Here is a 27,456-nt window from a genome sequence, read left to right as displayed (position 1 = left end):
CAATCCCTTGGAAATGAACATGTCACTAGATTAATGTTCAACATCATCTAGCAGGTAGCTGTTACATGTTCCCCACTGGGATGGGAATCTCTGGGAAGACAAAGTCCACTAATTAATGCCTCGCAGAGAACATATTGGTAACCCTTCTGTATTGGGTTTATGTGGCAAGGTTTTGGTAGCAGGGGGCTCCAGGGCTGGCTACTGTGAGAAGCTGCTAGAAGCTTCCCCTATATCTGATACAGCCACTGCCAGCAGCTCCAAGATGGAGCCACTGCTGGCCAAGGCTGAGCCCATCAGCAACGATAGTAGCACCTCTGGGATAACGTGTTTAAGAAGGGGGAAAACTGCACCACTGCAGCCAGAGGTAGGGGTGAGAATGTGAGAAACAACTCTGCAGACACCAAGGCCAGTGAAGAAGGAGGAGGAAGTGCTCCAGGCAGCAGAACAGATTCCCCTGCAGCTCATGGTGCAGACCATGGTAAGGTAGCACACTTAACAGACGTCAAAGCTATAAACTATCTTGACACAATACCTCAAAAAGCATTTTTTCTCTGTGTTTGTGAATACTGTGACAAGTTGACAAAGCTGTAAACAGGCAATTCATGAAACTTTTTTGGGCTTTGGTCAGGGCAGAGAATGAAGGGTAGTGCTCATCTGCTAGAAAACAGATTGTCACAGAAGTCAGAATATGTGAAAGAAACCAAACAGAGTAAGATTCAGCCATATAGCAAGTGTGCATTTATTTCAGCTCCTCTGGAAAGACCAAAATATAGGGAAGAACAGTTGAACAGTATTTCAGGACTGACACTATCATCAGATACCAGGATAGCCAAACACAGTGTTTTCTATAATGCATTTTTTTAATTCACGAATATCTGTTTAAAATGCCTATAGGCTCATACATCATTATTCCCTTATTTATTTTTAAAGCTCCTAACCATTATTTTTTTCTATAGGCAACAAAATCGCACAAAGTGACGAGAGTTACCACAAAAAGCTAATACGTCTTTCCCAGATGAAGGAAAGAATCCAATCTAAATTCATCACCAAATAAACAAAGGTGATATTTGCACTTTCATGCCTAAAAGCACAGAAACATCACATTTGCAACATTCCAGAAATATCCTGTGAAACAAAAGCCTTCCCTGTCTCTGAAGACACAGCGGGAGGATCAGGTAAAGGCAAGACTGAGTAATTGCAAGGTGCAACTCCAGCTCTAAGGTCAGGGTAAGCAAGACCAAGTGCTCAGCAGTCACCACCTCCCTCTCTTCTGCCTCCATATCCATGGAACCTTTATTTTAATGCAGGCAGTTTAATTGCTTCTTAACAATAAAGTTAAGATTTTTGCAGGAATCAGCCACTAATCTTTTCTGCGTGAAATTAATTCATGCACTGAACTACTTCTCCCCAGGAATTACAAAGCCATTGCACAACAACTCTTCCACAGAATGCCTCACAACCCTGTCACAAGTAACAACAGAAAAAGGGCCCTTCTTCAATCAATTTTTCCCTATGCACTAATTTACAGTAGGATTCCTGGGTGATACAACCTGTGAGTTAGGGCATGGTGGACTGTGAATCACCACCATGGCTGTTCTCTAAACCAAGTGCTTAAGCCACACTCTATTACAAAGGAAAATAATTTAGGCAATTTAAGGAATTAAATTTTTTTGCTGGGCAGTTAAACAGCACAAGGTATAAATCTCTATGCAACAGGTCAAATCAGGCACAACAGGAGTGACCTCTTCCCAGAAAGGAGCCGCAAGCAGCCAAATGAAACAGAGGCAGCACTAATCAGACCTAAGACTGTAGATGGGACTTCCAAATGCTATGGCGCTGGCATCTGCTGGACGTATTTTGCAGCTCCTGCTCGTGCCTAGGTAAGCATCCTTGGTAGGCATCAGAGGAATGAATCAGCCTTACCCACAATTATGGCAGTAGTTACACCAAGAAACCAGCGCTTGCTACAGCACCCAGTAGTTTTGAATGCCTTACTTTCAACACCATGGAAGGATCTGCTTTATAAAACACAATGAGCCCCCACCAGGATGCCCTAATAAGCAACACAACTGCTCTGTACCTGACTATGCTTCACAGTGCAAGCACCTAAATTACAAATCACCTCTGAAAAAAACCTCACCCCTTATCTCTCATAGACATCTTTATCTGCAACATCTGTCATTCATTTCTAAACAATTCTTCCAAATATAGAAAAGGTATCCATAACGCATCTTGGCACTTTCCAGGGGCTCAACTCCCCATGCAAGTGCTCTAGGTCACAAATTAATCTCAGCTACCCTCTGCTGCCATGGTGCTGGACATGTGAAGGTGGCCATGCAATATAATGTGAAATAAATCAATAGGCTCAGTTCAACCCTTAGCAAATGATCCCGCTGCCACTGGCACACTGTGGAGTCTCAGGCAGGGCCCGGAACATAGGAAAGGCTGGGGCTGACTCAATTCAGACCCTGCAGCATTAGTCAGTAAAGGAGGCATCCAAATCAGTCATTAAAAATAAATATAAAAAAATCTCATGCAAACAACTTTAACCACAAATTTTCACCATTCTATACACCTTACTCACTAGTGTTTAAATCAGCAATCTAAATTTCTTGGTAGGCTGACCTAATTCACAGAATTATAGAATAGTTAGGGTTGGAAAGGACCTTAAGATGATCTAGTTCCAAGCCCCCTGCCATGGGCAGGGACACCTCACACTAAACCATCTCACCCAAGGCTTCGTCCAACTTGGCCTTGAACACTGCAGGGATGGAGCATTCACAGCTTCCTTGGACAACCTATTCCAGTGCCCCACCACCCTAAGAGTAAAGAAATTCCTCCTTAAATCCAATCTAAACTTCCCCTGTTTAAGTTTTAACCCATTACCCCTTGTCCTATCACTATAGTCCCTAAGGAAGAGTCCCTCCCAGCATCCCTATAGGCCCCCTTCAGATACTGGAAGGCTGCTATGAGGTCTCCACGCAGCCTTCTCTTCTCCAGGATGAACAGCCCCAACTTTCTCTGCCTATCTTCACATGGGAGGTGCTCCAGTCCCCTGAGCATCCTTGTGGCCCTTCTCTGGACTTGTTCCAACAGTTCCATGTCCTTTTTATGTTGAGGACACCAGAACTGCACACAATACTCCAGGTGAGGTCTCATGAGAGCAGAGTAGAGGGGCAGGATCACCGGATCACCCCCTTCGACCTGCTGGGTCACACTCCTTTTGATGCAGCCCAGGATACGGTTGTTTTTCTGGGCTGCAAGCGCACACTGCCAGCTCATGTTCATTTTCTCATTGACCAGCACCCCCAAGTCCTCTGCAGGGCTGCTCTGAATCTCTTCTCTGCCCAACCTGTAGCTGTGCCTGGGATTGCTCCCACCCAGGTGTAGGACCTTGCACTTGGCATGGTTAAACTTCATGAAGTTGGCATCAGCCCACCTCACAAGCGTGTCGAGGTCCCTCTGGATGGCATTCCTTCCCTCCAGCATACCAGCCGAACCATGCAGCTTGGTGTCATCGGCAAACTTGCTGAGGGCGCACTCAATCACACTGTCCACGTCAGCAACAAAGATGTTAAACAAGACCAGTCCCAACACCGATCCCTGAGGGACACCACTCATTTCTGGTCTTCAGCTGAACATTGAGCCATTGACCACAACTCTTTGTGTGTGGCCATCCAGCCAGTTCTTTATCCACCGACTGGTCCATCCACCAAATTGATGTCTCTCCAATTTAGAGACAAGGATGTCATGTGGGACAGTGTCGAACGCTTTGCACAAGTCCAGGTAGACGACATCAACTGCTCTACCCCGGTCCATCAGTTCTGTAGCCCCATCATAGAAGGCCACCAAATTGGTCAGGCAGGATTTCCCCTTAGTGAAGCCATGCTGGCTGTCACCAAGCACCTTGTTGTTTTTCATGTGCCTTAGCATGTCTTCCAGGAGAATCTACTCCAAGATTTTGCCAGGCACAGAGGTGAGACTGACTGGTCTGTAATTCCCCAGGTCATCCATTTTCCCCTTCTTGAAAATGGGGGTTATATTTCCCTTTTTCCAGTCATCAGGAACTTCACCTGACTGCCATGATTTCTCAAATATGATGGACAGTGGCTTAGCAACTTCATTTGCCAGCTCCTTCAGGACCCGCAGATGGATTTCATCAGGTCCCATGGACTTCTGCACATTCAGGTTTTTAAGATGGTCTTGAACCAGATCCTCTCCTACAGTGGGCCCAAGGTCTTCCTATCTGTCTATGGAGTGCTTCATCCACAGGTTCTCCTTGATCAGGCGGTCTGTAGCAGATCCCCACAGTAATGTCTCCCATAGCTGTTTTCCCTTTAACCCTGACCCACAAACTCTCTGTTAACTGCTCACCTGTCCCCAGACAGAGTTCCATACTCTCCAGCCTATCCCTAACATAAAGGGCAACTCCCCCTCCCCGCCTGCCAGGCCTGTCTTGTCTGAAAAGCCTGTCTTTTCTAAAGTAACCTTCCATTCCAACACTCCCGTCACAGGAGCCATCCCATCATGTTTCTTTGATGCCTATTATATCATACCCCCGTAGACGTGCACACATCTCTAACTCCTCTTGTTTGTTCCCCATGCTACAGGCATTTGTATAGATCCATCTGAGCTGAGTTCCAGATGAAGCTGGCTCATTGGCTGGAGTGGCTGGAATAGCTCTACATTGCTCTGAGCATTTATTATAGGTGCTGGCAACTGACTTGAGTGTGTTCGGATAGAATGATGCCCCCCTTCCCCAACACATCTAGTTTAAAGCCTCCTTGACCAGTCTGGCAAGCCTCCTACCAAAACTCCGCTTCCATTATCAGACCAGCTCCAGCAGACCTGTGTAAGCGGCGAGGAGAAGCAGACAGGCCAACCCAATATGGGTGATAAGCAACTTCTACCTTATTTGTGACGCAGTTCACACATACATAGGAGTGGTATTCAGCCACTCCTTCTTGGCACAACAGTATTGGTTAGCCCCCACAGCTTCCTCCACATTCTCCTCCCAGGTCCGGTCTCCGGCCACCTGTGGGGGCCACCCCCTGCCTTGCTTGCACAGTCCTCCAGAACTCTATGGTCCTGCTCTTAGAGTCATTCTGCAACAGACCTGGCCTACAAACTTGGGTCCCGTGTTCAAGACACCCAAACCCCTGACTATGACACCACCCTTTTAACCATTTATTAACCTGGCTGATCATCCTAGCTTTTTTTAGGTCCTCCCCTGTATCCTGGAGAATTGACGAAAAGACTATCTGAGCTCCAGGGCCCCTAACCATGTCTCCCAGGGCTCTGTAGTCCTTAATTCATCTATGTCCCAAGGAAGCTTGCTCAGCATCACTACACTTATCTTCCTGGTACTATGTACGAATGGCATATATGCCAAGAACAGAAAAAACAAAACCTGAAACCTCAGAAAGTCCCATTACTCAGGGTCATTATGTAAAAAAAGATGTAAGATCACATAAATACTGTAGAAAGAGTTGACTTAGCTGTCATCAAGGGATTTTCTTTATTTAAATCCCAATCAAAAAAACAAGTGGTAAGTACTAGCCTTTTATATTCACTTTTATATTCAAGTGAATAATTTCAAGTGAATATAGGCATTTGGGATTGACAGCATGGGAAACAGAAGACCAGAGTGTTCGCTGTTCTGACCTTTAAGTACTCAGACATCAGCAAATAGGAGCACTGTCAAAATCACAACGATGTCCCAGTAACAGAAACTGTTATGTGAGTTTATGTTAAGCCAGTGTTGCCAGTGCTAAGCACAACGCTTCCTAAATGAAGAGAAACACCTGCTTTACAGAAGTGTTGCCTGATATTTACATAGAAATCACAATGTTAAATGTAGGCCTATTTTTTTAAATGTATATAAAAATATATTAAGAATATCAACCAGTAAATAAATAAGAATTTCTTAGTATACCTCATGCTTTTCATCAGAAATTGTTTTTTGATGTTCTAGAATTAATTTATGTTGTCATGTTTGGCCTTCTGGAGTTAAGAAATGATATGGCCTGGAAAGCATACTGGATTCTGGACACCTGAGTCCTCCCAAGAAAACAAGCCTGTCTCAGCCAGAGACCAGGAGACACTGGGTTTTTTCCAGGTCTCCTGCTGATTCACTTGGCCATTCCTCTATGCTTGTTTATCTGGCTTTAGATTACATGTGCCTTCCTGCAAGAGTGAAAGTTTATTAATAGAAAGAACTATGTAAATACTAATTATTTATTCCCAGTGAAATCCAAAAGCCAGACTGGATATTTCCACATTCAAGTGAAGGTGATGACTCTTCTACAGTTTTAGCAAGCTGAAATCCATAATGTCACCTTCATAAAATATTCACAGGGTTATTGAGCTGAGGCTCTAAAGGAATTACATCAGCTAGGCTGACCTCCTACATGCCACAGGCTTTTTAACCTGCTACCTCTTCACAAAACCCAGTTAATCACATTTGATTAGACAGTGCCTGGGAAAATACCTTACTTTGAGAACTCATTCCAATGATTAATCATCCTCTTGGCTGAAAGTGTGCAACTTTATTTAATTCAGCTGCTTTCTTTTTGCAGGCCCTGGTTCTCATCATGCCTATTTTCACTGTATTAAGAAGCTCTTTAATAATCAGGTAGGATTTGGTGTTTTTTTTTTGTGTTTTTTTTTTTTTTTGTGGTTTTGTTTTTTTTTTGCTTGTTTGTTTTTTTTTCTTGTTGTTTGTTTGGTTTGTTGTTTTTTTTTTTTTTTTTGGGGGGGGGGTGGTGGTTTGTTTTTGTTTTTTTTTTAATCATTTATGATCTGCCAGATAAACCAGACAAAATTTCTTTAGGAGGGCACCTCTGCAGAACTTGTGCTCCTTTATCACCAGTACTGGGGTTTTCTGGTATGGGCAAAGCACTGGTGTGCACTCTTACTGGTCCCTGAGGACTGCACTTTTTCTGATCAGCAACACTACTGCATGCTAAGCAACTTGCACTCTGTGCCTTGCCTGTCATGTCCAGAGCTTGCGTGCACTCCCGATACTGAAGTACTGAACTATACTAATAAATGGATCCACATTTCCTAAGGACCAGGCTGCACAGTCTGATGGTCATGCCCTCATCATTCATACAGCACCCGTGTGTCATCACTCACAGATTTGAACCCACTGCAACCCCTGCAGAGTCCCCTTACAAACACTTCAACCTACTTTCGCCCACTCCATTTTACCACTCCTGCTAGCCAGGACCCCCTCCGTCACCCTGTCTTTCCTCACTCCATTTCTTTTCCCTGCTTGGCAAATGTTCTGGCTACCTTCTTGCACAGCTCTTGCTTACTAGTATGGCTCACCTCTAGGACTTCATGGGCTTCTGTGACACAATGCTTGTGCCTACTCCAGAGTGACAATCAGAGGTCCTGGGGAGCCTTACAGGTACTTCCAGTTGCAGATACTACTACCTGCACCACACATTATTACCAAAACTGCTGTCAGGAGTTACCTTCTGCACAAAAAAATCCCCATCATAAGTACATAGGAGAAAAGTGTCTATTAACAATGATGTATTTTATTCACAGAAATATGTCTTTTGAAGATGTATATATTATGTATTGGTTATCTTTACAAAACAACTCAAGCCATACAACACCTTGTACTGGAAGCCAATAGAATGCATGTGTCAAGTTACACACAGACAGCCGGAACACTTTTATCATAAAACCCAGAAAAACCCATCTAATACTCCAGTCTAGATTCAAAACCTTTGTGATAAACTGGATACTTTTTCCACCACATCTATTTGTTCCCCAAAATTTCCAGAACACAATCAGTCTTTTTAATTGATATTAATAATACGAATACTGGCATATTTAGTACCTCCCCTGCACCCTGAACACCTCTCACTGAGAATAGCAATAATTCTATATAGTTCCCAAGGCATTAGAGCTGTTTGATGAAAGCATGTGAATAGGAAATCCCCTTGTTTGCACAGCTTTGCACATAAGCCTTTGAAAAACTCCTGAAAGGAAATCTACAGTCAAAAATCGATAGAGGCTATCAGCTGGGCAGCACAGAAAACATGGGGTAATATGAACAGGGTTTGCAAGCAGCACTAGTTTGTTGGTATTCAGAAGCCATCCAAAAAAAGCAGATTCTGGTTTTCTGTTAAATAGAAATCTAATGGGACTACAGGTTGACCTAGTATTAGCACCACTCTTCAGGGTTTTTTCAGACTGTAGTCACTAAAAAAAAGGGTAAAGGGGAGGAGGCTGAACATGAGAAAGGAGAGGAAGAATATATAGTGAACAAAATTCAGACTTTTTCCACAATAGAAGTTCAGTGAGGAAATACTCCTACTGTCTCCAGAGCCAGCTCAATACAGAGTCTGAATTTTTATCTTTAGGATTTTACACTGACAGGTTTGGTTCAAAAGATCAGGAAAAATCAGGGAAAAAAAAGTTTTTTTTACAAACTGGTCCATCTTCTACAAAAGCACTGACCAAAGGAGCTAATGTCCTCCTTTCCCATGCTTCAGCTCCACTCCCAAACACACTCCTAGCTTGTTCGGCTCTTTTCTTGTGCATTATCTGCCAACTACTCATTTTACTTCCTCCCTCTTTAACAATCTCTTTTCAGCACTGAGGAACCTTTAAGTAAACGGTGTAACCCAGACAGATGTTAACAAAGCAAATTGGTACTAGCAGCAGCATAGCATGTCTCCATTTTCTAGACACTTTAGTCTTGAACACCTGATGTTTTGCACCTCCACAGGCACTTTTTTAAGCACCTAATCACATAGCTGGGATTTCTGTGTGGCATCCTGTCCCCTCACCCCAGCAACTAAACCTACAGCAATAGGAAACCAGACAGGTTTGGTATTGGCATCTGTGGAGCTGCAACAGCACAAGACTGGCACAAGTCAGGAAACTCAAGCTGTTAGGCTTTCCTGTTCCATTCAAGCAGCTTCATATGGAGCAGTACCACTCACTCCCACAGCATGAAGTTGGAAGTAAGGATTTGTTTCACAGTCTGCAGGCAGTCATAGACACACACATACCCCATCCAGACCCTCTCCAAGCAGAAGTGTTGATGATTCAGGACATCAGAAGAGCCACCCCATTGCAGGTGTGATACTCAGCTGTTTTCATATCAGATTAATATATAATTGATAACATGCCATGCTTCACACAGCACAAGGCATTTAGTCACACATTTGGACAGTGAAAAATTACGTTTTTATCGGCATAAACAATCATGATAATTTTTTTCTCTTAGGGGAATGAAAGAGGTCTTAAAAGAAAAATCACAAAAAACAGTCAAAGTACAACACTGAAGTGGTGCTGAGTGCTAGACACTGGCCATCAAGCAATGTCAGGACAAAAAGATAATTAATTTAACTGCAATGTTAATGTAAGTTCTACTTATCTCATCTCCCAAGATGGGCAGAACATTGAAACCCCTTTTCTATATGGATCCTTTGAACACAGATTAAAAGTAATGCTAGTATAGAAAGACAGCTTAAGGATGTGAGGGGAGAGAACTTGTGACCACAGCAGATTTTTCTCAGAACTCAGTGGTTAGACAGCAAGAACAAATCTTGGAGCATAAACAGTCATCTTTGGCTCCCTTTCACCACAGAAATGAACCTTGTTTTCCCCAACCAAAGACATCGATTCTCACTCCCAAAACTCAGGTGTCCAGTAACTTGACAATACAGTACCTTCAATGGATTCTCAAATGCCAATATACTTGTGGACTTCTGCATCATTTCCATGACTAATGTCACCAAGGCTGCCATTGACACAAATGCACTCTGGAGGCAGCAATCAAGCTGTAATAAGCTACTGGAATGCTTAGAAGAGCTTCTGAGAAACACATTAAGAGAAAAATCCAGGTCCTCTGACAGAAGCGGACCTCTATTAGAATGCCAATGATAAAGGGCATTTAGTTTCTATGCTTTACTTTCAGTGTAGCTCTGAAACACTTCAAATCCCAGCAGGCTTGCCCCTAACCATGTCAACTGAAAGAAAAAATTACATGCACACCCCCTTAGAACTTTCAGAGTATTATTTAAAGATGTAGCAACCCTGAGTTTTGAATCAGTCTCACAAATATTTCAAGCTAATTTAATACACTGGTGCTGGGAAAGGAAGAGTTATATTGATTTCTGCATCTAAAAAAATATAAATAAATCAATTAAGCCTCATGACCCTGATTTAATGCAGAGCACTCAACCCTTGTCTGAACTTTTATGGGTTTTTTTACCAGCATGTGTCAGGTCTGAGATTAGCAGATACTAGAAAGTAGATTCAGTCCAAGCCAAGCTACCCAGTACCAGAAGAGGGCTTGTGTGCAATGATTCCTGTTCATTTTGCTCTTGGGGGTAGCTCATTTAAAAGAAAAGGAAAGTTGGAAAATAAGACTGCTGCCTGAAACCCAGCGGCAATACTGTGTGACAAATGCCAAAATCTTTGTCATGTCTCCAGCTTTAGCACCTCCTCTAGCTCACTGGAGCAACCACAGAGACTGACCTCCAGAAATCTGCCAGAACACACCCAAACTTTCCCTACAGTGTGGAGCTGCCATCACAGCACCATTCACTTCTTTCGGCAAAAACTTCCCACCTCTAGACCACTGAGTCACTCCTTGCTTCTTTGCCTACATACGAAAATGTATGAACAAAAGGATGAAAGGAGGTTGTAGTGAGGTGGGTATTGGTCACTTCTCCCAGTAACAAATGATAGGACAGGAGGAAACAGACGCAAGCTGTGCCAGGGGAGGTTTAGACTAGATATTAGGAAAAATTTCTTCACCACAAGGGTTATTAAGCATTGGAACAGGCTGCCCAGCAAAGTGGTGGAGGTAATTAAAAGCTGTATAGATGTGGTGCTTAGGGACATGGTTTAGTGGTGTACTTGGCAGTGCTGGGTTAATGGTCAGATTTATGACCTTAATGGTCTTTTCCAACCTAAACAATTCTTTAATTTCTGCAGCCTGAATTCAGAAGGAGGTATCCCAGGAGCTGCCAGGAATCCTTGGCACTGAGATAGGGCATTTTCTCAGAACAAGAAATCACCAGTCACTTATCTCCAAAGAGTTGTGCCTCACATGTATTTAACAGGCTGCGAGAAGCTGCAGTAACACAGACCTGCATATAAAGCAGTGTTTTTGTGTTCTGTAACAGCCTGCCGAACATCATTGTAGAATGTACGCCTGACGAGACAACATGAACGGATTCAACCAAGTCACCCATGAAAATCCATCTGCTCACTCATCCGCTCAGCATCGACAGACCTGTCTCTATTAAATGGGAAGAAAATCAAAGTCGCCTGGTATTTTCTGGAGCGTGCAGAGAAGCCCTATGGGAAGGGTGCAGCCCCAGCTCTGTCAACATAAGCAAGCTGCAGAAGGGACAACGGCACTGACAACAGATTACACTATAAACCTTCCCTAGAATGTTTATATCTGAGAGAATATTTAAAAGGGGACAACTATATTTAACAATGCCCGAATACACTACAATTAAGAAGACAGATTATTTCAGATGCCATACGGGACATTCCTTGGATTATGGCTGCTGCAATTTTCACTGGCAGTAACTGTAGAGAACGACGAATAGAAAAACCTGTAAAACAAAAATCCAATTCCCTTTGCCCGGACACTATTAATTATTCAGAAGTTGCACCTGATCCTCCTGGAACATACTCTGGAGCCCACATAAAAGCATCGTAATGCCCAGTAGCTATGGCAACTTCACACCCACCTTAGCTATAAAGCTGAAACAAAGCCCACTGCAATAAAGCAACTGTAAACTGCTTTGTGCAAAAGGCAAAGGTCAGCTGCAGACAGTACCAACCATTTTATAAAAATTTGCTTCAGTATCAATTACTTTGATTTCTCTCCCCACAATCGCTTTGTATAATCAAAAGCTTTTCATTTACTGAAAGCACAGTAAATGATGTTAAAAGTTGACTGTAATTTCTAGTGTCTCTGGATAAATCCAAACAGCAAGAAGGTTCCTCAGTCAGACTCCAGAGCCTTGCAGAGGTTCCTTCAAAGGTCCAAATGGGACAAACTGTGTGCCCAACAGCAGTTGCTCATCTTTTCCAGGTGCAATTACCCAGGAAAGTCTATTCATAGCTTTGGACACCCTCTTCCATTTGTTGGCATGAGAAATGCTGGGTTACTGAAACTTCTGCTGCTGATTCATGACTTTCAAGCAAGAAACTTTGCAGCCCAGAGGCAGTATTCATGACCTACCTCTGCCAATACCATGCTGACATTTTGCTTCAACATTCAACTTGGAAGATTTACTGCAAATGCTACGTGTATTTGTTCGTCAGCAAGGGCAGCACAGGAGGGTGTTTGCAGGTAGAATAAGAGCCTTGGAGAATGGTAGTGGATTATCCTGTTTCATCACTCAAGTTTCCAGATGGCTGATGACACATGAAAGGTGTTACTGCAACAGACGCTGCTCCTACTCCAGACCATACTACTCAGGAGCAGGAGGTTCACAGGTGGCTATCATCAAACATACTTTTACATTGAAATGTAAACAAACTATTCACCCTGTTTTGTCAGACTTATCTGTAAAAGAGAGTGAAACCCATTCAAGCCAAAATTATGCAGTCTAGATTGCAATACCTGCAATATTTCCTATCTTAGAGAAGCCATGTCAGTTTAAATAAGCAGCTGAACTTGTTGCAAAATGTCTTCTCCCTTCATCTCCTCTTTCTCCCATCTCTTGTATATATTTAGGACTCCACAACAGCAGCAATAACCTCATGTAAATGAGGGATGCACTTTGGAAGAGCTCAGTCACAACAGACAAGAAGAGAAGCAAGATTAGTCAAAGGGATTTTTACAAGACATCAGACATACCCATATGCCTCGTTGTATTATTCTGCAATTTATTTTACCCATATATTTTTAATGGGAAAGACATTCTTGCCCTCAGAAGTGAATGGCAATCTTCTCAGCAACTTCAGAAGAGCTAGGATTTCATCTCAAGATTTGCAAAGTATTTGCAACTTACGCAAACAATTTGATATTGGTGTATCTACAGTAGTCTAGACTGAACTGTTTAAAAACCAGGCAAACCACTGTAACTATGATCAGATTCCAAAGCAGAATAATTACATATTCATTAATATGAACATTCACCACACAGGACCTTTTATTTGGGACCAAAGTAATTTGCTGGATTTATAGATCTATTTGCAGTCCTGTCACTGAAAGCCACAGACCTTGTAAGGTTTGTTAGTCTTTATGTGATAAATATATAAACCAACAGTAATGATTATAAATCAGGTAATGAGTGCTGAGGATGCTAAAAATAAAACATGAGACTGAATAAACCATTTCTATTTAGTACAAAAATATAAAGGGCAGTAAAATACTGCATTATAAGAATTTAATTTGTATTCTGTTGTCACTAAAAGACTCCACTTGCAATTATGAAATTGGACATACACGTTTGGAAAAGAGCCATTACAAGGAGGATCACTAGCATGATTTGCACTATTTTTTTATTCCCGAGGATTGATATTGAGGAGGTTAAAACAGGCAGTGATTTCACCATATGTAAATTTCAGCATGGTTCCAAATCACTTAAGTGTAGCTTTTATCAGGCAAAGAGCTAGAACTATGCTTTCTTTTCATAGTAAATTTGGCATTTTAAAGAGTAAGCTGACTAGGCTGACTGCTCTCCCTTCTATGAATCAAACAGGACTAAATCCCTAAGGAAATAAGATGATCACAAACTAGATGGCTTGGAAACTTTTCCAAGAGCTTTTAGGGAGCAAGTCTTGTACACCTGTGAAGGAGAGCAAAGCAGAGCTGTGATCTTTAAACAAAGCTCTGAGCACTAAAATTCCAGTCTTGTACCACTTCATTATACAACCCTCTTCTACCTTCCACCAATGCACAGTAACACTGAGAGGCTCAGGCTGGGGAAACAGAGGTAACTGTACCCACAGACCAGTTGACTCACAGCCTGTTCACTGAACTAGCACAGTTGCAGTCTGAGCTTGAAAACCACAAAGTCAATTCACACATAGCCTTTATTCCCACCCATTTCTTTTCCTTTTGATATTCAGTTCTACAAAGCCATTCCCTCTACTCACATGGGTTTCAGCGCTGCTGTAATTCCTTACAACCTAACCTCCTGTCATTTATTGAGCTGGTTGCAGATGACAGCTTAATGACATAAGACCGCCCTAAAGTCAGTATTTAAGTTCACCTCAGGGTGAAAAGTGCTCCGATTTGCGACGGCCAGCCACTGAAATTCAAGGTTAATTACGCTGCTCATCATCCCAACCCCTTTCAGAAAAGATGAGGTATCCCTGAAAACATCCCCCAATTTCAATCCATTGGCAGCCTCTCCTTCCACTCAACTGCTGTTCTGGTGGAAGAACAGACTCTGGTCTATGACTACATGTTAACTAAACAGTAACCTTTAAAAAGTCAGACCCCATTTACCTCTAATAAGACAGGAGTAAAAGGCAAGCAGGGAAACCTATAGCATCAGTCAGCAGCTAGAAACAGCAACTTCCTCCTCCTTAAAAGACAGAAAACACCCTCCTTATAACCTCTGCATTCTGTAGCCCCACTCATTTGAGGGCACACACCAAACTACTTATATCCTGCACTGCCTTCAGTATTTTTTCACTGAATTCTCACTTCATTATTATATATTTATATCTCAATATTAATCACATTAAAATCAATCACAGCTCTTACAAAAATAATCAACAGGAATTCCTACCAAATGTATTCCGTTTTCAATGAGCACAATTCATTCCTTCTGGATCAGAAAGTGACAAAATCTTTGAAAACAAGGATTTAACAAGCTTACACATCTAACTGTTTCCAGTATCTGCATACTGTACATGAAGAAGCAATATGAAGAACGAGTAAATTATAAGACTGAGAAAAGCTAATGGGACCCACAGAATTACAGGCTAACTTCAACCAGCCATAATTGAAATTACTAAGGTGAAAACAACCCAGAAAGCCTAGTTCCATCTTTGCAACTCTAGCAATTGCAGAAGAGGTATAAAAAATTAAAAATCAGAAAAGTGTGAGCTGTTCAAATTACAGGAGCAGTCTGAATGCTTGATGGTGCTCATCAGACAAACAAGGGGAAAGCAATAACATGCAAACCGTAAGACAGAGGGTGTGTAAACAGATTTCCCCCAGCACAGCTCTGGCACCAAGAAAGCCATTTTAACTGTGGCTAAGCAAGACAAGGATGAGAGTTAAAACATGCTGATCAGTATCAGCAAAGCAAGAAATCACTGTATTTGAGTTATTGACAATGTAATCCTAACTGCCACCTGACAGTTTGTACTCTATGAATCACATCAGCTTTGATTCCCCAATTCAAATACTCCATGAATCTGCTAAACTGGAGCAAGCTCAAGGGAGACCTTATATCCAGGTCTTCCAGTACCTAAAACGGCTACAACAGGAAACCTGGAGAGGGACTTTTTACAAGGGCATGTAGTGACAGGACAAAGGGGAATGACTTTAAGATGACGGGGGAGATTCAGATTAGCTATTAGGAAAAAATTCTTTACTGTAAGGGTGCGGAGGCACTGGAATGGGCTGCCCTGTGAATGCTCCATCCCTGGCAGTGTTCAAGGCCAGGCTGGACAGAGCCTTGGGCAACACAGTCTAGGGGAAGGTGTCCCTGCCCATGGTGAGGGGTTGGAACTGAATCAGCTTTAATGTCCCTTCAAGCCCTGTGATTCTAAATCAGCTTTCAAAAACTGAAAATGCAGATACATATCTGAACACTTAAGCACTACCAAACATGGCACCAGACCACAGAGCAGCCAGTATGTTCAGGTGTTACAGGTTGCTCACTGTTACCTTATTCCTGTAATATTATTTCCCAACTTTTCTGAAGTCCTCCTTAGAAATACACAAGTGCCTGAAGCAACATGTAGCATGCCTCCCGCAGAATGCAGTCAGCAAAATAAGGAAAGGCATGCTGCATCAGTAACAAGGGCAGCAGACAAGGACATAGGAGAAATAAGATTACAAAATATTAATAAATCATTGTATTTCAAACCATCTCTTTTGAATGTGGAAATGCATAAATTGGGTTACTGACCAGAAAATGCAGGGGGGAACAACTGGTGGATAGACTAGACATTTAAATTCTAATTACTGGTGTTATTAGAGATTTGACTGCAATATTCCAGAGCTTCAATGCAATTGCATATTAACTTCTACACTGAAACCAGACATTTTCATACCCCTAATAAACAAGCTGACACTGACTGTAACCCAAAGATCAAACACACATAGTGCTGTGCTGACTGATTAGGTTTTAGGGAGCTCCAGGCTGACACTTTTACCTTTTCCAGGGTGCAAAGCCCAGCCTAGCAGTGCTCTTCTGTCCCTCAAGCCTCAGTGACTCAAATATGCTGCATTTGCGATACTGAATTATTCATTACAATTCTATCAGATGGGGAAACTGGGTCTGGGCTTCTTCCCAACAAAGTTTTTCTCTCTGCTGCAGATGACAGAGCACCTCAGCCACATGACTCTGAGCTGACATGTTTCACTGCAATTCATATCAAATTCAACTTCTGATCCTGGCGTTCTTGTCACTTCTATCTGACTGGTTAAAAAGCATTCTTCAGAAACTGGAAGCAATAAAAGGCACTTCATTAAAAATACCCCTGCAGCCCACACCCCATTCCTGAGTCAGGAGTCTACCAACTGTGACACCGCGAGGATATTTCAGCTGCTTGCTCACTTCGCCTTAGACACAGATTTACTTTGGAAATAGGACAGAATACAAAATCATCTCCACCCTGAATGCTCATTAGCCTGCCAGGTATGTCACAAGCATATTCCAAATCACAGAGAGACCCATTTCTGTTTGGGCAGAGGTGTTATTGTCACACCTGCAGCAGTATTTTTCTCTTCACTTTTGCCAGGCAGTCTGACACAGCACACACAGGAAATGGAGACAGTCTTGGAAAAACTGCACTGTAAGCAGAGGCTGTCAAGCATCAGCTCCTTTATGTTCATGTACTTAAACAAGCAAACATCAGCTAAATAGCATAAGAAAGCACAAGAATTTCTAAGGATAATTGTAAAAGAAAAGCCAAATCTGCATTTAAGATGTTGAGCTCCTTACAGAAAAATCATAATACCAATCTGATAATGCCAGTGTTCCTTTTTCATTCTCCAAATGAGAGCAACGTTGATGGGTAAGAGAATGCTCAAGGGGAGACACCTTACTGCTCTCTACAACTGCCTGAAAGGAGGATGAAGAGGTCACTCTCTTCTCCCAATTAGCCAGTGATAGAACAAGAGGTAACAGCCTCAAGTTGTGCCAGGGGAGGTTTAGATTGGACATTAGGAAACATTTATTCACCGAGAGGGTGCTCAGGCATTGGAACAGGCTGCCCAGGGGAGTGGTGGAGTCACCGTCCCTGGAAGCACTCACAAACTGTGTACGAGGCCCTTAGTAATATGGGTTAGTGGCAGACTTTGCAGCGCTGGGGTAATCATTGTACTTGATGGTCTTAAAGGTCTTTTCCAGCCCAGCTGATTCTATGTTGTGCTTCTGAAGAAGAAGCCACTGTTCCTACTCACTGCAACACCTCCACAAACTTAGCACAACAGAAGAGTTGAGGCAGAACAGCTGTCTTTCTGTACTGACTTGCACATGTTGCAATCACTGTTCCCACATACTCTCTGTGTAAAAGGAGAGAATTCATTTGGCAAAACGATTCATTTTTTGGCTGTTTATTTCTCTGCTGCATTCAGATAGCGACATGGAACCCCCATTGAAGTGCACCAAAGAGTTCTGGAGACATCCTGTTTGCTTACAATGGATAAGCAAACAAACAAAAACTAGCACTGCTCTGAAAGGTACAACAGGAACAGCAATGTAAGATTTTATAAACTTCCATTTCTGCTGGATGCTAAGTTCAAGTTTTCAAATCTTCCAGCCAGACAGATGATGACAGTGAATTGGAGATTCAGCTATGAAAATCCTGCGATTTTCTGTAGGAGTCCCGTGCCTGAAGTCATTTAGCTTTGGAAACTAACTGATCTCCCACCACAGCCAATATTTGTTGTGTCACAGGTTCAGATACACATAAACATGTAAACTATGGCTCTGTTCAGTTCTGTTTCTGAAGCTGCAGCCACAACATCAGTAGCCTAAGCTTTTTGAAGACTTAGAAGCCTGAATGACTATCCCATGCGTTTGGCAGAGCTACTCTTCCATGCTGAAGAAAACAGGACCTACTCCAAAATCCAGGCGAGTTCAGAATACATACCAATGGTGTCTTAAATTTCTCTTTTTTCACTGCTTTGCCCTATAAACACAGCACCCTTTTCAGGTGACAATGCAAGGCCGAATGGCTTAATACAACCTCACTCTGCTGGCCTGTCACTAACATTTTACTTGAGTTTTCCTACTTGGCAGTTCTCTCTGTTAACACCATACTAGCACCTTCCACAGTCCCATAAGAAAGTAAAGCTTCTCTACAGAAAGATCCAAAGCTTGCAGTTCTAACAAAGCATATGCCTGTTGCACCGGAAAGAGCCAGAGATACTAGATATTGATCTAACACCATTTTAAAATCAGAATCCCAAGTCCAACCGCTTTAACCTTATAAAGCTGTAGGTTTTAGCAATGTACAGGACCCTTTGTAATGGGGATCAAGGCTTACATTTTCCAGTAGGTCCCATCAGCTGGTGTGTGAGGCAGCAGCAAAGAGGTTTTTTGAGTCTTGACTTAACAGTGCATACAGAGCAACAAGTCAAAGCAATTCCACCTTAAAAGCCTACTAAATCCCTTAAGAAGAGCTATGCTCCACAGTGCCCTGCCTGCACAGGTCCTGACAGACAGGGACTGTGATTTTGCTTAAAGACACTGAGAGAAGTATTGTCAAAACTTGGCAAATAAAAAAAACCCTGCAAAAGCATTAACTGTGACATGCCAAAGAAACACAGAGCTGAATGCACTCCTTTGGGATCCAAAGTCTGTGTAATGGGTACAGCCCAGAATACAAGATGGCAGTTTTGCCCTGGCACAGACCATATTAAAAGATTAATTGCTGTTTTACCCATACATGCGTCTTTTAGAAACTGGTAAGGTGGAAAGAAGAAGCAAATGGAAAGACCAACAAGTACATGAAGTAGATCACTTAAAAGGCTCTTTAAATTAAAATTCATTATGATAGAGAAGTTTACCATCATCACCTACTGCTACACCAAATTGTGAGATTTATTACTTTAGGCAGTTGTGACTAAGCTGCATCCAAAGCACTGTCATTCAGACAAAATTGAACAAAACCTCTAATCTTGAGCCTATCAGGTTTTTGCTGCTTATCCTCTATTACACTTCAACTTAAATGTTATTGCTGACACTCTTCAGCTCAGTAAGCACAGAAAAAACACTACAAGCAGGCACGACTTTCAATCCCACAGGACAGCCATCAAAACCTGAAAAGTGTTTGATAAATCGGCACTTGTGTCTCACTGACATGAATCATTACACCATAGCATGTAAATGATGCAAACATGCCGCATGAGCTCTTGATCTCAGAAAACAAACAGCACCATTGTCAGCATCCAGATAAACAGCCCCTCCCCACTCAATCCAGTTTTGTTGCTGTTGTCACCAGTCCTACAGATTACTGTGCTCAAAGCGGTGTGGATCTTATTTTCATGCATATAAACTAATGCTCTGAGACGTCATAGCACAATGATTCAACTTATGCATCTCTGCCAGACTTCAGTCAACTGACAATTGCCAGGGAAATGCAAAGCACATATATAATACCTATGGAAGAACTACAGTGAACTTGCTTTGCATATATCCAAGTTACAGAGAGACCTACTTCCATGATTACCTAATACTCAACCTCTGCATGGCCCACGGAGAAATAATCACTAGACTGTTTGGCACAGCCTGGACACAAGGCAGGAGCCAACATTCAAGAAAGAATGTTCAAAACTACAAAGTAAAAATAAAACCTGTCAAGTACTTCAAAGCCACAGGAAAGGTCCATTTCTCAGAAGCTGAGCAAAACGCACAGTCACAGGGGAGTTATAAAATACTGTGTGTGCTATAAGGCACACCCCCCATCTTAGCTGTTATAGCAAGTGATTCACTAATGCTGATTTTGTAAGAACTGCCGCTTACAAAACCACCTTACAAATTAAGATTATTTATGATGCTTTTAGGAGGTTTAAATAGAGGTCTGAGAACAAATACAAGGGTTTATTTCACTGTCTCCTCTCCATGAGGGGTTCAAACACTTAAACTGATTAAGAAGGTAAACAGAGATTGATCAGAGTCTGTGAATCAATTTAAGCGACAAGGCTTCCTCTGAGGTTCACCTTCTTTTTTGGGAAGGACAAGAGGTTAAATAACCCATACTTTTATTAGGCTGAACAAAGCCACAGTATTGTTTGATGTGAAACAGGAATGCTTTTATAGTCATTTAAACAACAGTTAGGATGAAAAGTCCCTCCAAAAGTCTTAAAATTCCAAGTATGCTGGCTGAAGTCTACTAAATAATTAATCTGTCAGAGAAAGAACAGTATTGTGTCATCTTCTCCTTAGTGGCCATCATGATGGAACTTGGATGAGTGGGGGAACAGCGAAGATAATTCTGCCCATTTCTGTATCGCCAACAAAAAACATTGGAAAAATATTCTGGGACCACTTTCTCAAGGGAGCTGACAACTATGTCACCACATTTAAACCCAGAGAACACCGGTATACCTGGTTAAAAATACTATCACATGCACCAGGGGCAAACATCTGTGATTCTACAACACTGTAAATTATTTACATGTGTCAAGAAGTTAATCACAGTCTTTTTTAACTCCATTTATCTTCCTGCTTTTGAGCCTCTGAAGCCATCTCCTTAATTCCCAATAATACCATTATTTCTCACCTTATTTTCCCCACCTAAGAAACCTGCAATGAAATGCTGAAAAGTTTCTCAAATTTCTAATGGGAAAATACCTGTGCAGCAGTACTAGGCTACCTTATCACGTTTTCACGAAAGCGTACTTCTATAGGAGTGGGTATTGCCTTAAATATAGATTCTATGATTATGAGAATACATTTGTTTCTTTACTGTTTGTTACTACTGTACCCCACCTACAGGAGGCTGCACGCATTCTGCTGCTGAATACACAATGAACACAATAGGTGCTCATTCCTGATATTCTCATCCCTCAGACAGGGACTTTCAATTTGTAAAATATCGTAACTGAACAGCAAACCAAAAATCAGCATGGATGCCGTCCCTTTCCCCATAAATGTGGGCTGACCAATATAAAAGCTTCCCCCAAAAAGCATGTAAACTCTCTATCTCCTCAAGTCTGTGATAGTGAAGCTTATTTATACTGCTGATACTTCACAGTGCAGTGTATGTTTTCACACATACTTCACAGTGCAATATATGCACTGTGAAGTATATGCATATACCACTATAAAGTATATGCACACATGCATATACTTCACAGCATTAACCACAGTACTTCTCTATGAGCCACTTCCGCATAACTTGTGTTGGGCAGAGCTGGAGATTCCTTATCCTTGGTTTATAGTTCTTCAGACGTGTCAGGTCCACAACCTCACCAAATCCCATGTTAACTTAAATTTCCCAGGTTAAAATATGTCATTACTCACCTTTTTCCCCTCTGTACTATCCCCAGTGACATAGGACAGTTTTCGACGGACATAGAAGAGCATATCATCTTGCCGGGGGGCCCATTTCTCCATAAAATATGTTGAAAACATCCAAGTCCAGAACACAATACGGTCATCTTTGAAACACCCTAAAAAGCATGAAAAGAAAGGAGAAATGAGTTGTGGAATTAACATGTTACATTTGATTGTGCTCAACATGACACACAAAGTCTTTGCTACACATGGTGCAGCCGAGCCCAAATGTAGCAGAAATACCCTTGCACAGCTCAAAGCTTCTCTACAGTGTACAGCATAGCTGTCATTCTGCATGAACCCACAGCCTGTCTTTGGCTTTTCTCAACCAAAACCACCTTCTGGCAACCAATCTGCCCCTGTGCACAACAGATACAATCAAGGATCACGACTGTGTGGCTATGCCTGTGCCTCAGAGAAAGACAAGACCATCACACTGAGCAAGAATACCCTAAAAAAGCACTCGAGTAATTTCAAAGACATGTAGCGCCAACACATACTCCAGATAATGACGTGAAGCCATCAGCTGCCAAGAGGTCTATTATATGCTATATAGCTAATACATAGTATATATTGGCTATATAGCCAATCCTTCAGAAACTACCTTACTTACACCAATCCACAGAAACAAGAAGATACCCATGCAGGCGAGACTGTAATTTGCCCTCTCTCTGACAAAGAGCAAACCCCAGCTCCTCCTCAAGGAGCCGAGGAGCTCTGAATCCCAATTAAACAAGAAAAAGCAGTGAGAGAAGGGGAAAAATAGGAGAGGAAGATGCAACAAAGTCTTGTTCAAGGAGACAAATTACATCAGCAATAGCTTGGCAGTTGGCTTCTTGCCAGGAAAAGGAGGTGACATCACACTTTGTGAAGCTCTTCAAAACACTTTACTGTAATAACAGAGCAGAAAGTTCTGCACCTCTTCTGTGCCATAATGCTTGTACACTGTTAAAGAACAAAATTTATACAGGCAAGAAGATACGCCACTACTGTGCCTGGTGACAAGGGAGTTTAGTTTCGCCACTGCTCCTCTGTCCTACTGGAGGCTCCTTGATGGAGTAACTGCATCCTCTCCTCAAAGCCCTACTGAGAGATAACTGCAGCTGTTAGCAGAGTTTAGCTGTCCTAAAACCTGCGAAGAAGCAGACTAGAAGTACCACCTGTATTTCTGAGACACAGCAAAACCCTGAAATGGATGATGGGTGGTAGCATTATGTACAAGACAGCAAAACTGGGGGGGTGTTGTACACACGTGCAGCTGACAACCTGTCCTTCAGAACATCTATCCTTTACAGCGGCTTATCTCCCTAAAAGCTATACATCAGCTGCCAGATTGGTACACACGTCACTCACCAGCTCTCAGCTACCATTCAGGTTGGTGTGTTTCCCTCCCACACTGCATATAAGAGATATGTTCTGCAGAGAAAAGAATCTTGCATGAGACAGAAGTGACATTTATTTACAGCGGTATCTGGATTAAGCTTTAGAAGATTTTTTCCAGTCAACTGCCAAGAAAGCTGACACATACTGTAACAGTGAACACAATTTTTCTTAGACACTGGTGGCTAACTTCAGGGCTTCATAAAGCAATCAATCAATCTTATAATCCACAAGTGTAACTCAGCACATTTTCCACTTCACTGCATGTGCAATATTTGCCAGACAAATCTTTCTTCCAATCTTTAATTACTGTGGTGGGCAGGAAATTAGACTTTCAAATTTTTCAGCAGACAAATGGGTGATTGAAATCAAAATCTTGGGTCTCTGCAACTAAAGCCAAGAGAAATATTGAAAACAATATGAAATTTCACTGATGGTCCATGAACAGAATACATTAGTCAACATCAAGTAGGACAGTATTTGAAAACATGTATATAGCTGATTAGATTTAAAAACAAAATAAAATGAAAAGGCTGAGAAAGAACAGAAAAAGGCCAAGGCAGTTAGCTCCTATGCAGGTTAATTCCAGGCCATGCTGAAATTGCTTTATTTGCATGGCTGCAGTGAAGTCATCTCAATTACTTAAGGCACAATAAAACACAATGTGCAATCGTGAATAAAATCTGCAATACATTTAAGTACTACCCAGTTTTTCCAGCCGAGAAAGGGAATGAAGCACTGGAGAGATGAGATATGGGATGGAAGGCACTTGCACCACCTGAGCCGCTCCCTTGGGCATGGGTGAACAGGTCTGTATGGCAAACAGCTATGTCTGAGAGCTTACCACGTAACAGTGGATACAAATGTGTTCAGACTCCCCAAACCAGGCTGAGAAAAGACAGTTTTATCATCTGTCAGTATATTCACAGATACCCCGAGAAGAGAAAAACAACTATGAAAGTTTATACTGCTCACACAAGGATGAAAGGCTCTAGCACATCTGCAGGTTGGAAAATTGAATTCCATTCCTAAGCACTCAAAGTCACGAAGTTGAAGCACAGTCCCCTCAGTTGGAATAGTGAAGGCAAAAATCCCTGTAAAGATAGCGCTCAGCTTGGTTAAGAAGTTTCATGTGGTACCAGTGACAGCCAAGGACATGAAAACCCAGTCCCACTGCTATATTTAGCCAAGAGTAGAAAACAGGGCATGCATTCATCATGATTTATTAATGGTTTCAAAGAAACTTATTAAATCTCATGAGGTTTGAGTACCTGAGTCCCCAGCCTTAATTAAATGAGGGAGGAGGAGGAAAGGGACAGACAGGATTGCCCTGAGTTCATCTGGAGTTCTAGTGTTCAGAAGTACACCCCTTTGGTTTTGCTTCATAAATGAGTAAACAAAACCCTATCTGAGCCACTCCTAAACTTATATAAGAATGTACGTTTGTTTGTTTTGGGGGGGGGGAATAGTTTTTCCCTTATAAAGCAAAAATCATTAAGTTACCTAAACCCACCATAATAAAAAATTCTTAAGCCCCTTCCAGATTCTGGCATTACCCGCAAAGATCTGAGAAGCTGTCGCACGAGCTGCTTACACTATCAGAGAAGTTTTATGCGATAAAGCAGAGAAGTTCATGTGCTCTTCTGAACTATTTATGGGTGGTTACAACAGAGCATTACTACATTCAGGAGAACAGCAGAATGGGGTAAAGTACCAGGACTCTGGGTGCTTTTACCCTTGCTAGGGAATGCAGGACAAACTAATCCAATGTATTCAACATTAACCTAAACAGAAAACCAGGGGACGGAAGTGCTGCAGCAGTGAAGCTACTTCAGCTCTGCAGCTCAATGCAGAAGAAAAAAAACCCTGAAAATACTTGTAGCAAAGTTGGATGGCCATCAATTCAAAACTCCACCTGCAACAGAGGAGAGGTAAAATCACCCTCCAAGCTTCAGGGATGATTGCAGACACTGCTGTAATTAAAACCAGCCTGAGGATGTTCTAACTGTTCCAACTGCAGTGGCTAAAGGACTTTTCTTGAAGCCAAAAAGAGCGAAGTCACTGCAACACAGTCGCTTTTATTCAATTTTAGTAGCAGCAGGAAGGATGAGGAACAGCCTTTAAAATCTACTATTAAAGAGCATTAACTTGGAAAGGAGACAAGAAAATCTGTAATTGTAATGCAGACTTCCTAAAACTTGAGAGGGGGGGAAATCTATTCCAATTTCAAGCCAGAAACTGTCAGATCCAGTACGTCCAACCCAAGCTTGCCTTCAACTATTAGATCCCCAAAAGCACAGCATACCCTTATAGTTATTTTGGTGGTTTACAGCATCTCACTGGAAGTTTTCCGGCTTTGCTGGGAAGAAACCTGGAAACTGCTTTTAAAGTTGTTTTGGGTAATGGTTTTCAAACTTTCAGGATAACAGTCCAACAGACAAACTTACTCTTTTCAATAGATAGAAGAAAGCACAAAGCCTTAATTTCTCAGCCTTTACCACAGCACCCTGTTGAGGGCACTCAGCTGCACTCAAGATAGTAGGGGGAACAGTTCTGTCCCTATTACATGCCTCCCACCAAAGAAGTGGACAAATTCAGCTCACAGTTGGATTGCTGATGACCTTAACCCACTGCTATTATTCTCCATACTACTTTTATCTCAGCCCTTGCCAGGTGGATAGAAAACCAAAGCAAATTTCTCATAGCCTGGACAATCATGAGTTGGCAGCAGCTTTCTATGGCACTGGTCCATCGCTGTTTGAATAACACTCAGAAGAGGCACATGCACACTCATACTCTACTGTTAAGATGGAAGGCTCTTAATGAAACCTGGCACTTAAAAGCTCTTCAGTATTTGGGGAGACTTTTTAAAATGCTAACTTTTTTTTTTTTTTTTTTTTGCCAGAGGAGAATTTAAGCCTTCTGCAACAGGAGGATTAGATGATATTTGCAAAGGAATCAAATTCCATCTATAGTTGAGGGCTTGTCGCAAGTCAGCTTCCTGAAAACACTCCTCCCCTAGCAAATTCTGCTGCTTAATAATAAAATGGAATTAAGACTTCAGACTATAAATCTTGGTACACTAAAAGTTGACTATATAATTATGAGACCTTTGTCATGAATAAATCCTAATTACAACAACTTACTGTAATGATTCATTTACATGGATTTTATCCTCATTAGAAGCAAGATTTATGCCAGCTGCTGTGTAATAAACGTCTTTCTTTTTACCTATTAGTTTTCTATTCAGCTTTCATTTCAGGGAACTGACACCAGATCCACATAAGAAGTTGTGATTATTATTATTTTTTTTATTAGTGCTTTTCAAAGTATCAGTGGACAAAGAGAAATATCAGCATATTATTTTGCTTCAGAGGAATAGGAGAAAAGATTTTCCATTTGGTGGATAATCATTTTTTCAGCATGTACCACTTGGAGATTAGAGGAACAATAATTTCAGCTAGACATGGGTATAAGGCTTCCATGACTTGTTTTTACTCCTGTAGCCTGCCGTGAGCTACTCTTAACCATGAAACATCGTAAAACTCATTTTATCCAACTCTGCCACAGTGCATTCATCTGTAAAATGAGAATCCTTAGATGTTTAGGGTTTAATTAAATGCTTATGAAGTTTTTCAGCCCCAGCATGGAAAGCAAAGTACAGTTCTAAGTGATTTGCACTACGTTTAATTTTTGAGTTTAGCCAAGTATTCTGCAAGTACAAGATGAGAAGTGCTTCACATAGATTAAAGCTGCCTTTGATATTATAAAGTTGTAATTATGACTGTATAAAACCAGAATGGACATCCTCTGTCCAATGATAGTTGCCAGCTATCCAGATCATTAGAAATCTAAAGTTCTGTCTTCTTGCCATGCCCACATAAAAGAACAGTATTTAATCCTGTCAGTTTGACCTCATACAAACACAGGACTTTGCCACTCTCTGAAGCTCACGGGCAACCAACAATTGGAGAGCAGCCAACATAGAGGGAATGCATTCCCAAACGAGTAACCTCCAGAGCACATCCTCACAGCATGTTCCTCTCAAAAATATTGAGGCTGGGAAAGGAACACCACTGCTGAAGCTAGCTGTAATGACACAGCACAGTGAGAAATGTGCTTTTGAAAGCAAGTCCTAAATCTGTCAGAAAAGACAACATATACTTCCAATGTAAGTTTTTCTGGCAGAACTCTAGCTAGAAAAGGAAGCTATCATGGTAACAACAGCAACAGTGGCAAGATAGATGCCACAGATTAAAGATCCTGCTTTGCCTCAGACAAAACCCTCTTTTCCTTACCCTAGAATGGAGGTAACTATCCTCCTACCCCATCAACTGGGGCATCCACACATCCATTAACATAATATGAACAGGATAAG

At 41.8% G+C, this 27,456-nt stretch overlaps 1 protein-coding gene across 3 annotated transcripts in view; it reads right to left on the bottom strand.

The window, feature by feature from the left end:
- Positions 1–27,456, bottom strand: part of KIAA0930 (KIAA0930 ortholog) — a 77,438-nt gene that overhangs the window by 18,739 nt on the left and 31,243 nt on the right. For all 3 annotated transcript variants that reach the window (XM_061472036.1, XM_061472034.1, XM_061472037.1), the window contains exon 2: positions 21,666–21,814. In XM_061472036.1, the coding sequence (XP_061328020.1) occupies positions 21,666–21,814 (149 nt within the window). The remainder of the gene's footprint in view (positions 1–21,665; positions 21,815–27,456) is intronic.

This window comes from Pezoporus flaviventris, unplaced genomic scaffold (assembly GCF_033815535.1).
Source record: "Pezoporus flaviventris isolate CSIRO_AGI_PZ_B2104156 unplaced genomic scaffold, CSIRO_AGI_Pfla_v1 ptg000070l, whole genome shotgun sequence".
NCBI lineage: Eukaryota > Metazoa > Chordata > Aves > Psittaciformes > Psittacidae > Pezoporus > Pezoporus flaviventris.
This window is presented reverse-complemented; position numbering and strand designations above follow the sequence as displayed.